The 12,464-nt window shown below is 34.2% G+C and overlaps 1 protein-coding gene across 2 annotated transcripts in view; it reads right to left on the reverse strand.

The window, feature by feature from the left end:
• Positions 1–12,464, reverse strand: part of LONRF1 (LON peptidase N-terminal domain and ring finger 1) — a 33,530-nt gene that overhangs the window by 4,664 nt on the left and 16,402 nt on the right. The window contains exons 4-10 of one of the 2 annotated variants that reach the window (XM_045535270.1): positions 11,867–12,016; positions 10,472–10,712; positions 10,277–10,340; positions 8,787–8,901; positions 5,462–5,583; positions 2,937–3,095; positions 2,660–2,822 (exon numbers count right to left, since the gene is read on the reverse strand). In XM_045535270.1, the coding sequence (XP_045391226.1) occupies positions 2,660–2,822; positions 2,937–3,095; positions 5,462–5,583; positions 8,787–8,901; positions 10,277–10,340; positions 10,472–10,712; positions 11,867–12,016 (1,014 nt within the window). Of the gene's footprint in view, positions 1–2,659; positions 2,823–2,936; positions 3,096–5,461; positions 5,584–8,786; positions 8,902–10,276; positions 10,374–10,471; positions 10,713–11,866; positions 12,017–12,464 lie in introns of both variants that reach the window. The other variant, XM_045535269.1, reaches the window with a different exon arrangement.

Genomic DNA, 12,464 nt, shown 5'->3' on the forward strand with positions numbered 1-12,464 from the left:
TGGGAAAATCTGAAGTTAACATACCCATCTTATGTAGATTTCTTTAACACACACCACACACATTTATAACCCACTCCCTATGTGTCAGGTAGTGCTCTGTCTCATACACATTAACTCATCTGAACAAATACCAGGCCTGACTCAGCCTTTCATACTTCAAGGATGACTAATACAAAAACAACAAAGGGACTCTGAAAACATTCTGAAATATAAAAAAGGTAAGACTACAGTGCACACGAGACAAAAAAACATCCTTTTTACGTTTGAAAGATTTGAAATGAAAATTAAAGCTAAAGTTTAAAAACCATCTGCTTTTTGCACAACAATGTGAATGTACTTAACATCACTGAACTGAACTGTACACTTAAAAATGGTTTAAATGGTGGCTCACGCCTGTAATCCTAGCACTCTGGGAGGCCGAGGCAGGTGGATCGCTCGAGGTCAGGAGTTCGAGACCAGCCTGAGCAAGACTCCATCTCTATTAAAAAAAATAGAAATAAAAATTATCTGGACAACTAAAAATATATATAGAAAAAATTAGCCAGGCATGGTGGCGCATGCCTGTAGTCCCAGCTACTCGGGAGGCTGAGGCAATAGGATCGCTTAAGCCCAGGAGTTTGAGGTTGCTGTGAGCTAGGCTGACGCCAGGGCACTCACTCTAGCCTAGGCAACAAAGTGAGACTCTGTCTCAAAAAAAAAAAAAAAAAAAAATGGTTTAAATGGTAAATTTCATGTTATATACATTTTACTATTATAAAAATAAATTTTTTAAAGAGATGAGTCATACAGTTGAAGAATTCTGGTCTTGGAATGCCTATATAAGATTCAGTCCCTGCAAACATACATTGAACTTGATATGAGCAAGAAATAAATTTGTGACTTGTTAAATCATTTAAAAAGATAAAAAGAGCATCTGCTTTGCACTGTCGCAAAATTCAAGGAAACAAACCATGGGCTCTAGTAAACAAGGAATGATAAGAATTGAAAGACCCTGAGATAGAAAAAGAAGCCAGCCAAAAAAGCAGGCAGAAATTTTAAAATCAAGCTTTTAAAGTTAAAGAATTTTACTGCAATAATATAACTTATTATTTTGTCAGAAGTCAAAGAAAACAGAATTATTGCAATAAGGAAAGATGACTTTGATATAAAAAACAAATCTGAGAAGCTTTTCCAGAATGGACAAGAAAAGCATTATACAGATGAAGACACTAAGATGAGGAAAAATTACTAGCCATTCCTAAGACCACAAACACATGTAAGACTCAATTTTCTAAACATCAAATCCATAATACTTTCAATATGCTATTCTATTGTCTATATTTATATTTGCATATATACATATGTATAAATGTTTAGCCACATACTCAAGGCATTTTGTCATCAAACCCAATACATAAAGGTATAATTTGCATAAAGCTAAAATAGGGTTATTAGTTTTACAAAGAACAATGCCTTTAGCAAATGATTCTATTAACCAAGCATGCCTAAGGCACAGAGTGTATCAATCAGCTCAAAATTTCAACTCAACCAATTCTTTTGACCTACTTCACAAAGCAAAGTACCCCACAGTGTTTTTATAATGAGACAGGACAGGCAATATCATTCTAATCAAGTTTATCAGCAGAGGCAATAGAGTATAATAATAAGGCACAGGACCTAGAGTCAGAGTTGGCTTTAAATCATTTTTGTTACACTACCTATAGGATCTTAGGCAAATTAATTAACACCTCTGAATTGTACTTTTCTGATCTGCTATTTCATAGAGTTATGAAAATTCAAGGACCTAATGTTTATGAAAATACCTAATGCCAACATTCAACAAATGTTGACTGAAATGAAGAGCCTGAACAGATCAATGAAAACATGATGGTGTAAGACCTATGTTTTTATAACGCCTTTCTACAAGACCTTCAATTTGATATTTATAACATCACAAGGTATTTTTTCTGGTTCCTAAACTCATTGCAATTGGTAAATAAGGTACTGCAAATATCAAAAGGGCCACATTAACCTTATCCAAGAAAGATATAACAGTAACCCTACCCAGGTAAGATAACACCAATATGTATAAGGACAGTGCTTTCTCTGTGATGCCCTAAAATTTTAATACAGCATCGAACTCTATTTTATCATCAAGGTTATCTTAGGCACAGGAATAATCTTAATATATAGAACAATTCTTTCAGGATTTTGTGTGTCTACCTTTACATCAAATTTCAATGTACTGATTACATTCACTCTGACAACTAATAAATTCAATAAAACAGGACAGTGATTAACAACCTTTCAAAATTTGGATGGGTTGAAAATTCAATTTAGTCAACCGTAATTGTTAAACACCTACCTGTGTATATACACAGATACACACGTATACACATGCACATATACATCCTAGGCACTGTGTTGCTTGTTGTTAAGTCTATAGAAATGAAGAGGATCTAGGTTCTAGTCTCCCAAGTTCTCTCTCTTAAATCATCCACAATGATTTATGGGTAAAATAAAAAGGTAACTTGGAGCTAATTCTCATAAGTAGCAGTGATAAAGGTGTCTGATAGGAAGAACTGGCTCATGTGCCTAGGAGATTATCAGCCTGCATCCCTGTACCAACCCCCAAAACAGAGTAGACCAAAGTATGCTGGAAAAGAACAGTTTTTAATACCTTAACATCCTCCAGATATTCAATGTCTGCAGTGCAATATCCATCTTTCATTCCTCTTTTTAAAACCCTAAACCGCTTTCCTCCAACTGTATCAACCACAGACCTTCCATCAGGTAAGAAATGTACATTTCTAATTTGTAACATACAACCATAATCTGCAAAACTAAAAGAAAACTCTGATTAGCAATAAAGTTCAAGCACAAGCATGCAAGCTCTCATACATATTGAAAGAAAGTTCTGATATAAATACAAATATTTAAGTTCACAAAAACCATACCTATTTTGTGTATCACTGACACACATCCCAAACTGTTTGGTTCCAGTTTGTATACTTCTTCGAATCATCAATCTATATCTTGGCTCAAATACATGAAGAGGGCAAGGCACAGTGGGGTAGGCCATAGTGCAAACAAATATTGGAACGCTCTTGGTCAAGCTGAAGGAGAAAAAGTTTCATTATTATAGATCAGAACATACAACAAAAAATGAGTGATGTTTATAATAATAATAAATTAATGTAGAAAATTAGTTCTAAATAAGGTGATTTTTATTTCTGATAAGAATCAGCACCCCCTTCATTAAGCTCACACTGATGCAATATTAATACTAAAAATCTGTTTGTGATCCTCTTATTTACAAGAGTAAGTTTGAATTTTGAGACACCAGGTTATCATATACACCGAAGTATCTTTATGAATCAAAAGAGAATTATAATATTTTATATTAAAAATGTTTTAAATATTTATAACATGACAGTTAATATCTTTCATCCATAAAATACTTACAGTTACTCTAGATAACAAGAAAAAAATGAGCTTTCACAGAAAAAAAATGAGCTTTCACAAGAGATGAAAAGCAAATAATTAAAAATTCTTAGGCATTAAAATATTTTCAAACTCACAATCAAAAACCAAACTCTGATAACATTTTTTCCAGATAATTAAAATAATATACCATTTTTCATTGCCAGATTGGCAGAAAGTAAGAGAAGGATAAAGGCAATGTGCAGTTGTGTCAAGGTTATGGGAGTAACTGGCAGCGTGGGGCAGTTTAAAACAGCACAGCCATGCTAAAGAAGAATTTGGCTATATACATCAGAAGCCTTATGTTTTTAACTGGAAATGTTCACATCTTTGGAACCAAGAAACTCACTTTTAGAAATAATTCTGTAAGTACCATACAAATGTTCACTGTAGCACTGTGAACAGTAGATAAAAATGAGAAGCACAGAGGAGCTTAGTAAGATCAACTAAGAGAAGAGGAGGCTATAGAATAATATAAATAACACAATCCCATCTTTGTTTAAAATATATTTATATACACTGTATTAAAGCCTGGAAGGATATATGCCAAAATGCCAAAAGTGATTCCCTTTGGGTTGCAGATTATAGCTTTTTTTTTTTAGTGCTCATTTACATTTTTTAGTTTTTCTTCAAAATGGCTACAAATTACTTATGTAAATGTAATATTTAATAAAAACATGATTACAATATGTGTTAATAAATAAATAAATACATAAAATAGCCCCATTAGTAAGCAGCTTCCAGGAAGTTTCTCTCCAACATGCTCAGCTCTCGCCATGTCTCTGCCTCATCTGTCATTTGCATATACTACTGTTAGTCGGCAGTCTGTTTGTATCACCGTTTAAGATTTCAAAAATATAACTGCAGCTTTCTTAAATCCAGATGTTTTGGTATTGATGAAAAATATTCACAATCCTCACATCAGAATATTTTATAGCATAAAATAATACAATAAAATATCAATTCCATGGGAAGACAAGTCCATATTTTTTTCTGCACAGAAAAGACTACAAGTCTTTCTTCTACTGAAAGCCACTGGCCCACTGAATACATATCATGGGCAAATATTGAAAAAGAACAGTCTATAAGCACAATTTACTTTAGAAAGTGAGAAATATAAAATATTCCATTTATATTTTAAAAAATAATGGAAACAAAAAGTTGGTTGCTAACTGAAGACAGCATATAAAAATTCCACAGTTTTGTTCTTTAGTGTATTCAGTTAAAAGAAAAGGAAAGAAACAGTTAAGAAATTAAACACCTGTGAAAGACATTTAAAGAGACCCAAGTGACCAGTCAAAGAGGGAAACACATGAAGGAAACAAAGGGAGTAAAGTGAAAGAAAGATGTCCAGGGCCAGCAGGGCCAGGCCCATCCTACCGAGCTCCAATTAGCCACTATGATCTCTTAATAGTGGTACATATTACTAAGTCTCAAAGTTACCTCTGGGCTTTTCACCTGCCTGACACTAACTCAATTCTGCTCCCAGTCAGTATCTTTATTAACTGAGGATTTAGCCCCTGAGACACCCCTTCCAATTCCAGTCTTAGGTCTCAAGGTTTGGAGAGCCCCCTTCCATACCTCTCCTTGACTAACACTCCCCGCTGATCTAGGTCCTTTTATCCTCACCCTTCTTCCTGCCCTGCCATGACACATGAGAGCTGCTGTTACCATCAATGGCACTGTTACCATTCCCACCTCTCTGTTCCCCATTCCACTGCTGGACGTCACTGCAGGAGATTCCTCCCCTACCTAAAATACTCCTTCGGTCCAAAGGGCTAAGTCAGTAATTCCCTACAGAACATTTGAATGCTACCAAATGAACTTTTATAATATTCTGTGTGTTGAGCACAGAAGAAGCTGACCAATACTTGCTTAAAAATGCCTTTGAATAGACTGAGTTGAACTAAAGACAGGATTAAGCTTGCTTTGAAAAGGTTTCTCCTTACTATTTCAAAGGGTATAGTTCATAATTTAATTTTTATGAGAAGAAACTTACTGTGAGAGTTCAGCAGTTTCTTCATCATATATTTTTTTTCTCTCAGACAGTTCATCAGGCAGATACTTCACTATTAATTCTTCCAACAGCTGTGTGACACAGTACCTCCTATCTGCTAGATACTAAAAGACAATATTATTTTACATTCCAGTAGTTGTTTTCCTACAGTACAAAACAGGCAAAACAGTTTAACTGATATATTAAAGCCTTTATTATATACTTATACAGTCAATTCTGAATTAATTTAATTAGTGAGGGGGAACATTACAATGGATGATGCTAAACAAGGTAAACTTGCCTGAGGCTTTGCTCAAGAGCATTAAAGATGCATGGCTGCAACTTGAACCAAGCCCTGCAGAACACTTTCCTGCTATGATCACAGACCCTCTATAAGCCACAATCAGCCCAGCCCCTGCCATCTCCCACAACAAAGACCAATTTCCATCTGACAGCTCATGGATTCTAAAACTATCATTTTAACTGAGAAACAAAAGGGAGATAAGGGAATAAAGAAAATAATGCATTTGCCTTATTTAAGAAAAGCAAAACTATTCCCTTTTTTGTTCTCAATTTTAAAGGCAAAGTGTGTAGATAATTTTTCTTTCAGATTTTCCTTCCACTGTCACTATCACTCAGACCCTTATCAAGATATTGCTTTTCCTATATGATCCATCCACCCAACTCTATATAAAATAGTACATTTGCACTAATTCTAAAAGTACTCTGAGAATGTACTATACTCTCACATTTTTCTGTCATTCTCTATTCCAATTGATCTCACTCCTGCCTATGAAAAACTATCTATCCTTCAAGGTCTAACTCCAATTTTACCTTTTTCATAAAGTGTTCCTTAATTATTTTTCTGTCTCCCTAGAAACCCCATATTTTACTGCTTTTACCACCACCTGAAAGGCACTGTACAGTAGCATATGGATCCGGATACCTTATATCTCTGTAATTAAACTAAAAATTGCTTAGGGCCAGGGAACAGGTCAGAGTATATGCACAGAACTTTGTATAAAGAAAATACCCGATACATATTTATTTAATAAAAGTAGTGAGGAAAAACTCTTGGGAGACAATAATAAGACAAAGAGAAGCCACCCTTTAATCTACAGAGTCAGCAAAAATAAAGGTTTTGTCATTATCCAATGACAAATCAATTAGGAAATGTGAGAGATTGGGAAATTGGTTCCAGTAGTGGTTTCCAAACTTTACCATGACTCAGGGCTTGTTAAAATACAAATTGCTGAGCCCCAATCCAGACTTTCTGATCTGGTGAATCTGGAGTGGGGTCTGAGAATTTATATTTATAACACATTCTCAGGTGATACAGATGCTGCAGGTCAGGGGAACATACTTTGAGAACCACTGGGCTATAGACTGGAGAGAGGTACCCTTGAGTAGATAATATGTACACAGATAAGAGTTTATCATAAAATTAATCAAACAACAGACAGTATAAAAGCAATCCTATTACCATTTTCTATTAAATTAATAAAGATATTTGAAAATTTAATACCCATGTAATTGAACTTGGGGAAACACAGCCTCTTTTACATTGCTGATAGGAATCTAAATCTGTGTAACATTTCCGAGAGGCTAGGCAATCTAGCAAGTGGTTGTAAGAGCTATACAAATATATGGCCTTTGATCCTGTAATTCACCTCCCAGGAATTTAACCTAAGGAAATGGTCAAAAATGCATATAATCATTCATTTTAAATGATGTTGACAAAAGCATGGTATATAAAAAGAGAGAGAGCAAAACAACTTATATATCCAGCAACATGGAAATGTTAAATCACTGGACTATTATGCTATAAAATCATGTTTTTAAAACATATTTAAATGGAAAAAATGAGTAAAATAAAAGCACAAGTCGGAAAAATGTAAAACTGTAGAACATACCAATATTATTTTCTAAATTATATATTATATATTTAGATTTTACAAATTATGTGACACAGTATGTCTTCAAAGTTATACACAAGAGAAACATAAACAGTATGTTAGTTATATTTTCAAATAATATGCTAATATATATTTTTTCAAACTCCAGACATTTTTCAAGATGAAGTATTTCTAAATTATAGCAATAAATCCAATAGTTAATCTGAAAAAAAGCATATTACACTAGAGAGTACCTAAAAAGCCTGGATAAATAGCATGTTTAGAGTGCTTCACCTGAAAACATTAAGCATATTAGCTGAAAATGTAACTTAATAAACGCTTTAAGAATAAGTTTACTTTATGTTTCCTGACTTTGCTAACATCCTATATATGATTTTGTTTTACCTGTCAGCTTGTTATGTATGTAAGAGACATATTGAATGTCATAATACACATATGCTATTATATCTATATCTAGTTGTGCTTTCTATGTAGGACATAACTCTATGTATATTCAAAATGGTTGTATTAATTTTTTGTTCATATTTTGAAGACACTGTTTTCTTTTTTCTTTAAACAATCCTGTCACTCACCAGAGACAGCATCACTGTCATCGATCAATGCTAAGCTGCAACTGCCTCTCAGAATCATTAGCTTTGGCCTCACCTTGGTGTTTCCTCAGTTACTCAAGCATGATCGAGAGAGTGCTGTCTTCCGATCAGTTACAGAAGCTACTGAGATCTAGCTATTTCCTATCACACTGATCACTGACTCTATAAGGGGTGTTGGGAAGCTGTGCCTCCCTGTCTTCTTTCCAATCTACCACTTCTAGAGCTGCACTATCCAATGCGGTAGCCACTAGTCACATGTACCTATTTAAATTTAAGTTAATTAAAATTTTAAGGTACAATTCTTCAATCACACTGGCCACATTCAAGGGCCTAATAGCCAAGTGTGGCTATTGACCACCAATATCGGGCAGCAAAGATATAATATACAGCATTTCCATCAATGCAGAAAATGCTGTTGGACAGAATTGTTCTAGATGTTAAGGGAGTTGGAATAGGCCTCATATCTGGCCTACCATTGAGGCTCAGAGGCAGGGCAGTGGGGTTTCCCCAATGCTGTCATCACTAAAATTGAACCTAGACCTGACCAGGTAACTGAACACACCTTTTGTTAAAAAAAAAAAAAAAAAAAAAAAATTAAGTTCAAGGGGCTTGCTCTCCAGGATCTATCTTCTTTCCCTACCCTCTCCAATCTCACTTTTCTCCAACATTAGCATATGGATGAAACATTATCCTTTTTACCCACTCAGCATATACAATGTAATTCATTCTGAACATGATAATCACTATTTCCATAGCTGAACAGAAATCAAACCATGTTGCCAAACTTAACACCAATAAATAGACACAAATGCAAACATTTACCTCTTTTAAGCTTTCTTTGCAAAGAGGACAATATGGTGCATGATCTAAACAACGCTCAAGACAATTCTTACAGAATGAATGTCCACAAGGGGTGGTTACTGGCTCAAAAAACAACCTGAAATCAACCAAAACACGTTAGTTTTATTAATAATGCAAACTTAACATTAATCTCTATTTAAAAAGGAAGGTGGGCCCAGTGGGCAGGACCGGAGGGAAGGGACAGTGATAAGTGTAACTATATTCTCCTGCACCTTTTAAAAGTTCTCCATCAACAAAGATACCCTGCCAAGGGCCTAGAGCTGTACTAACTAATAATACAACAGCCACTGGGCACTGGTGGCTATGAAGCACTTGAAATGCAGCTAGTCCAAACTGAATATATGCAGTAAATGTGAAATATACCAGATTTCAAAGACTTAGTGCAAAATAAATACTGTGAAATATATCAATAATTATTAATTAGCTTTTGTATAGCCTTTATATTCCCATTTTATCATTAATCTAAAAATCGTTCTCTTAATATGTTTCTAAGTCTTACTATATAAAATTCATAAAAAATAATCTAATACATAGTACAGCTGAATCCCAAGGAAATATTAGGCCTAATACTAGATGTAATACTCAACCAATGCAGAAAAACTGATTTTACTTCATTTACAATTATTTCCTGACACCTGATACTTCTGAATTTCCTAGAAATAGTGTTAAATTTAGAGGTACTTTAGAAATTGTCTGGTCTAACCCCTTCACCTCACAGATGAAAAAAACCAAGGCTGTGAATTAAGAGACTTGCTCAGGAATCTGGTTGCTACAAGCCAAGTGTGACCAGCACACAGGTCTCCTGATTCTTCATGAATCCTTTGACTCTACTACAATTCATGTAAATGAGAAATGTTCTTTCAAAACATTCAGTCTTTTAGAATTATAAGCATGTTTCTATAATAACTTTCATAGTACTTTATAATTTATATAGTACAATTGGTTTTCTGGAACTAATCCCCAGCGATACTGAGTGACAACTGTATTTATGTAGCCCTAGACATCAAATAGCCTCCACGCATGGTACTAGTAGTTGCCTCCATCCAATAGCTAACAGACATCAAGCTGACTTATGATGAAGTTTAAAAGCAGTTATGCTATTATAGTTGTTCCTACCCTGAGAAAACTAAATATAAAGACCTATATATTCTAAGAAACTAAAAGTTTTCTGACATTCAGGTAACCTAAAATTGTAAGCCATTTGTTTCTCACAACACTGTGCTAAAGGTTATGCAAATATTAACCCCAGTTTCTAAATAAGAAAAACCAAGGTTCACAGATTCAGTTACTTGCCCAAGGTATGAAAAGTGAACCCAAGACTATAATTCATGTCTTCTGATTTTTAGTCCAGCATTTTGTACTTTACATTGCCTGTTATAACTTTTATCTACACAGCATTTTATTGACATTAATATAAAATATTTATCTTATATAAAATTTTATATACTTACCTCATGCAGAGAGAACACTCAAAGTCTGAGACATCTATTAATTCTTCTGGAATATCGCCATAAGCTAATGAAAACATACAGACTTCATTGGGAGTTTCTATTAAAACAAACAGGGTTTTCTTCTTTAGGAAATGGCTTAAAGGCCTTTCCACATAAATAAATTTATTTTATATAACAGTAGAGTGAAATTTTTACCTCCTTGTTTTTTAAGCTTATTTCTTCCATCTTCATTTACAATCACATCCTGTTCTAAAAGAGATAACTTTCTTTTCAGCAGAACACCTTTTTCTTGAACGGACAGTAAAGGTTCTGAGGACACCCTTTTTAAACAATCCTCTCTGGTAGGCATTTCTGTTGAATTTATAGACTGTGCTGACTGAGCACGGTTTAAGCTTCCTTTGACAGGCTCTGAAGTGACCTCTGGTATTTCTTCACTCTACAAACATACAATAAACAAAGGCAACTGTATTTCTTTATTATCCTTTATTCCTTTCACCAAGAATCAAAGTGAAATGAAATTTTAGTGCCTTATAATGCTCATTTTAATGTTCATTTAACAGCACAAACTTTTAATTCCAAAATCATGACAAATAAATGATTTTTTCTAGTACAGTCAGCCCTCTGCATCTACAGGTTCTGCATCTGTGAATTCAACCAACCAGGGATAAAAGATATATACATATAAAAAGTCTGAACATGTAAAGATGTTTTTCTTGTCATTATCCCCTAAACAATACAGTATAATAATTATTTATATAGCATTTACATTGTTTTAGGTATTACAAGTAATATAGAGATGATTTAAAGTATCTAAAAGATGTGTACAGGTTATATGCAAATACTATGCCATTTTGTATCAGGGACTTGAGCATCTGCAGATTTTAATGTTGGCAGGAGGTCCTGGAACCAATCCCCATGAATACTGAGGGACAACTGTATTTAAATAGCCCTAGACATCAAGCTGACTTACGATGAAGTTTAAAAGTAGTTATGCTATTATAGTTGTTCCTACCCTGAGAAAACTAAAATAAACATAAATATCTACATACTCTAAGAAACTAAAAGTTTTCTGACATTCAGGTAACCTAGAATTGTGATTAATAAGCAAATATTTCACATAAAAGGTTTTAGTGTAAAATAAAAGGCTACAAAGTCCTATTCATATAACTAAACAGGAAAGTATTTAAATAGGTTCTAGTACTTAAAACTAGAAAAGTGAAGATCTTTTTTTTTTCTTTTTTAAGAAATGGTGTCACCTAGGCTAGAAGACAGTGGTGTGATCATAGCTCACTGCAGCCTTGAACTTCTGGACTCAAGCAACTCTCTTGCCTCAGCTTCCTAAGTAGCTGGGACTACAGGCATATGCCACTACACCCAGCTAATTTTTTTTAAAAATTTTTTGTAGAGATGGGGTCTTGTTATGCTCCCCCGACTGATCTAAAACTTCTGGGCTCAAGCCACCCTTCCACCTAGGCCTCCCAAAATGCTAGGATTACAGGCATGAGCCACCATGCCTGGCTGAAAGTGAAGATCTTTACTTGTAAAGAAAGAGATATGCTAAACTCATGATAATCTCTTCTCATTGCTTACCTGATTTGGGCTAAGCTCAATGGGAGAGTGAGACTCTTCTATTACTGAAGGAAAACCAAAAGGTTTGTTTTTAACGCATGGTAATGAACCCCAGGAGGATTCCTTCAGGCCTTCTTTTAAGTTTTCAGGTGATAATAAATCACATAAAATCTGTAAGAGAAATATTAAAAGTAATAGAAAATATCACGTATTTGGTTAAGGATAATTTAGTATAAATTTACCTAGTATTTAACAATTTTTAGAAAGTTTGTAGTAGACATTGTTCCTTAACAATAAGGAGAGGAACAAGTTGAGCAATACAGTAAACACAGTTAAGTTAAAAAGTCTTGCAAAACCAAGGTGTGCTTCATGAGGTCAAATCACCTCAAAAAAAGAACTGAAAACTTTAAAAGGCAGGCATGGGAGTGGTTAGATTCAGGGTAAAGGTTGACCTTTTAATATGAGGATTATAAAAATAAAAGATTTTAAAAGAAGGATAAAAAAATTACCTCTGAATATTAATGAGCCCTATCCTGTCAAAACAGTTCATAGTTCACCCCAATGTATGTTTTAAGGTTAGACTTAAAGTCTTTATGTGAACTACAGAATTTGGACCTAT

Source organism: Lemur catta, chromosome 22 (assembly GCF_020740605.2).
Source record: "Lemur catta isolate mLemCat1 chromosome 22, mLemCat1.pri, whole genome shotgun sequence".
NCBI lineage: Eukaryota > Metazoa > Chordata > Mammalia > Primates > Lemuridae > Lemur > Lemur catta.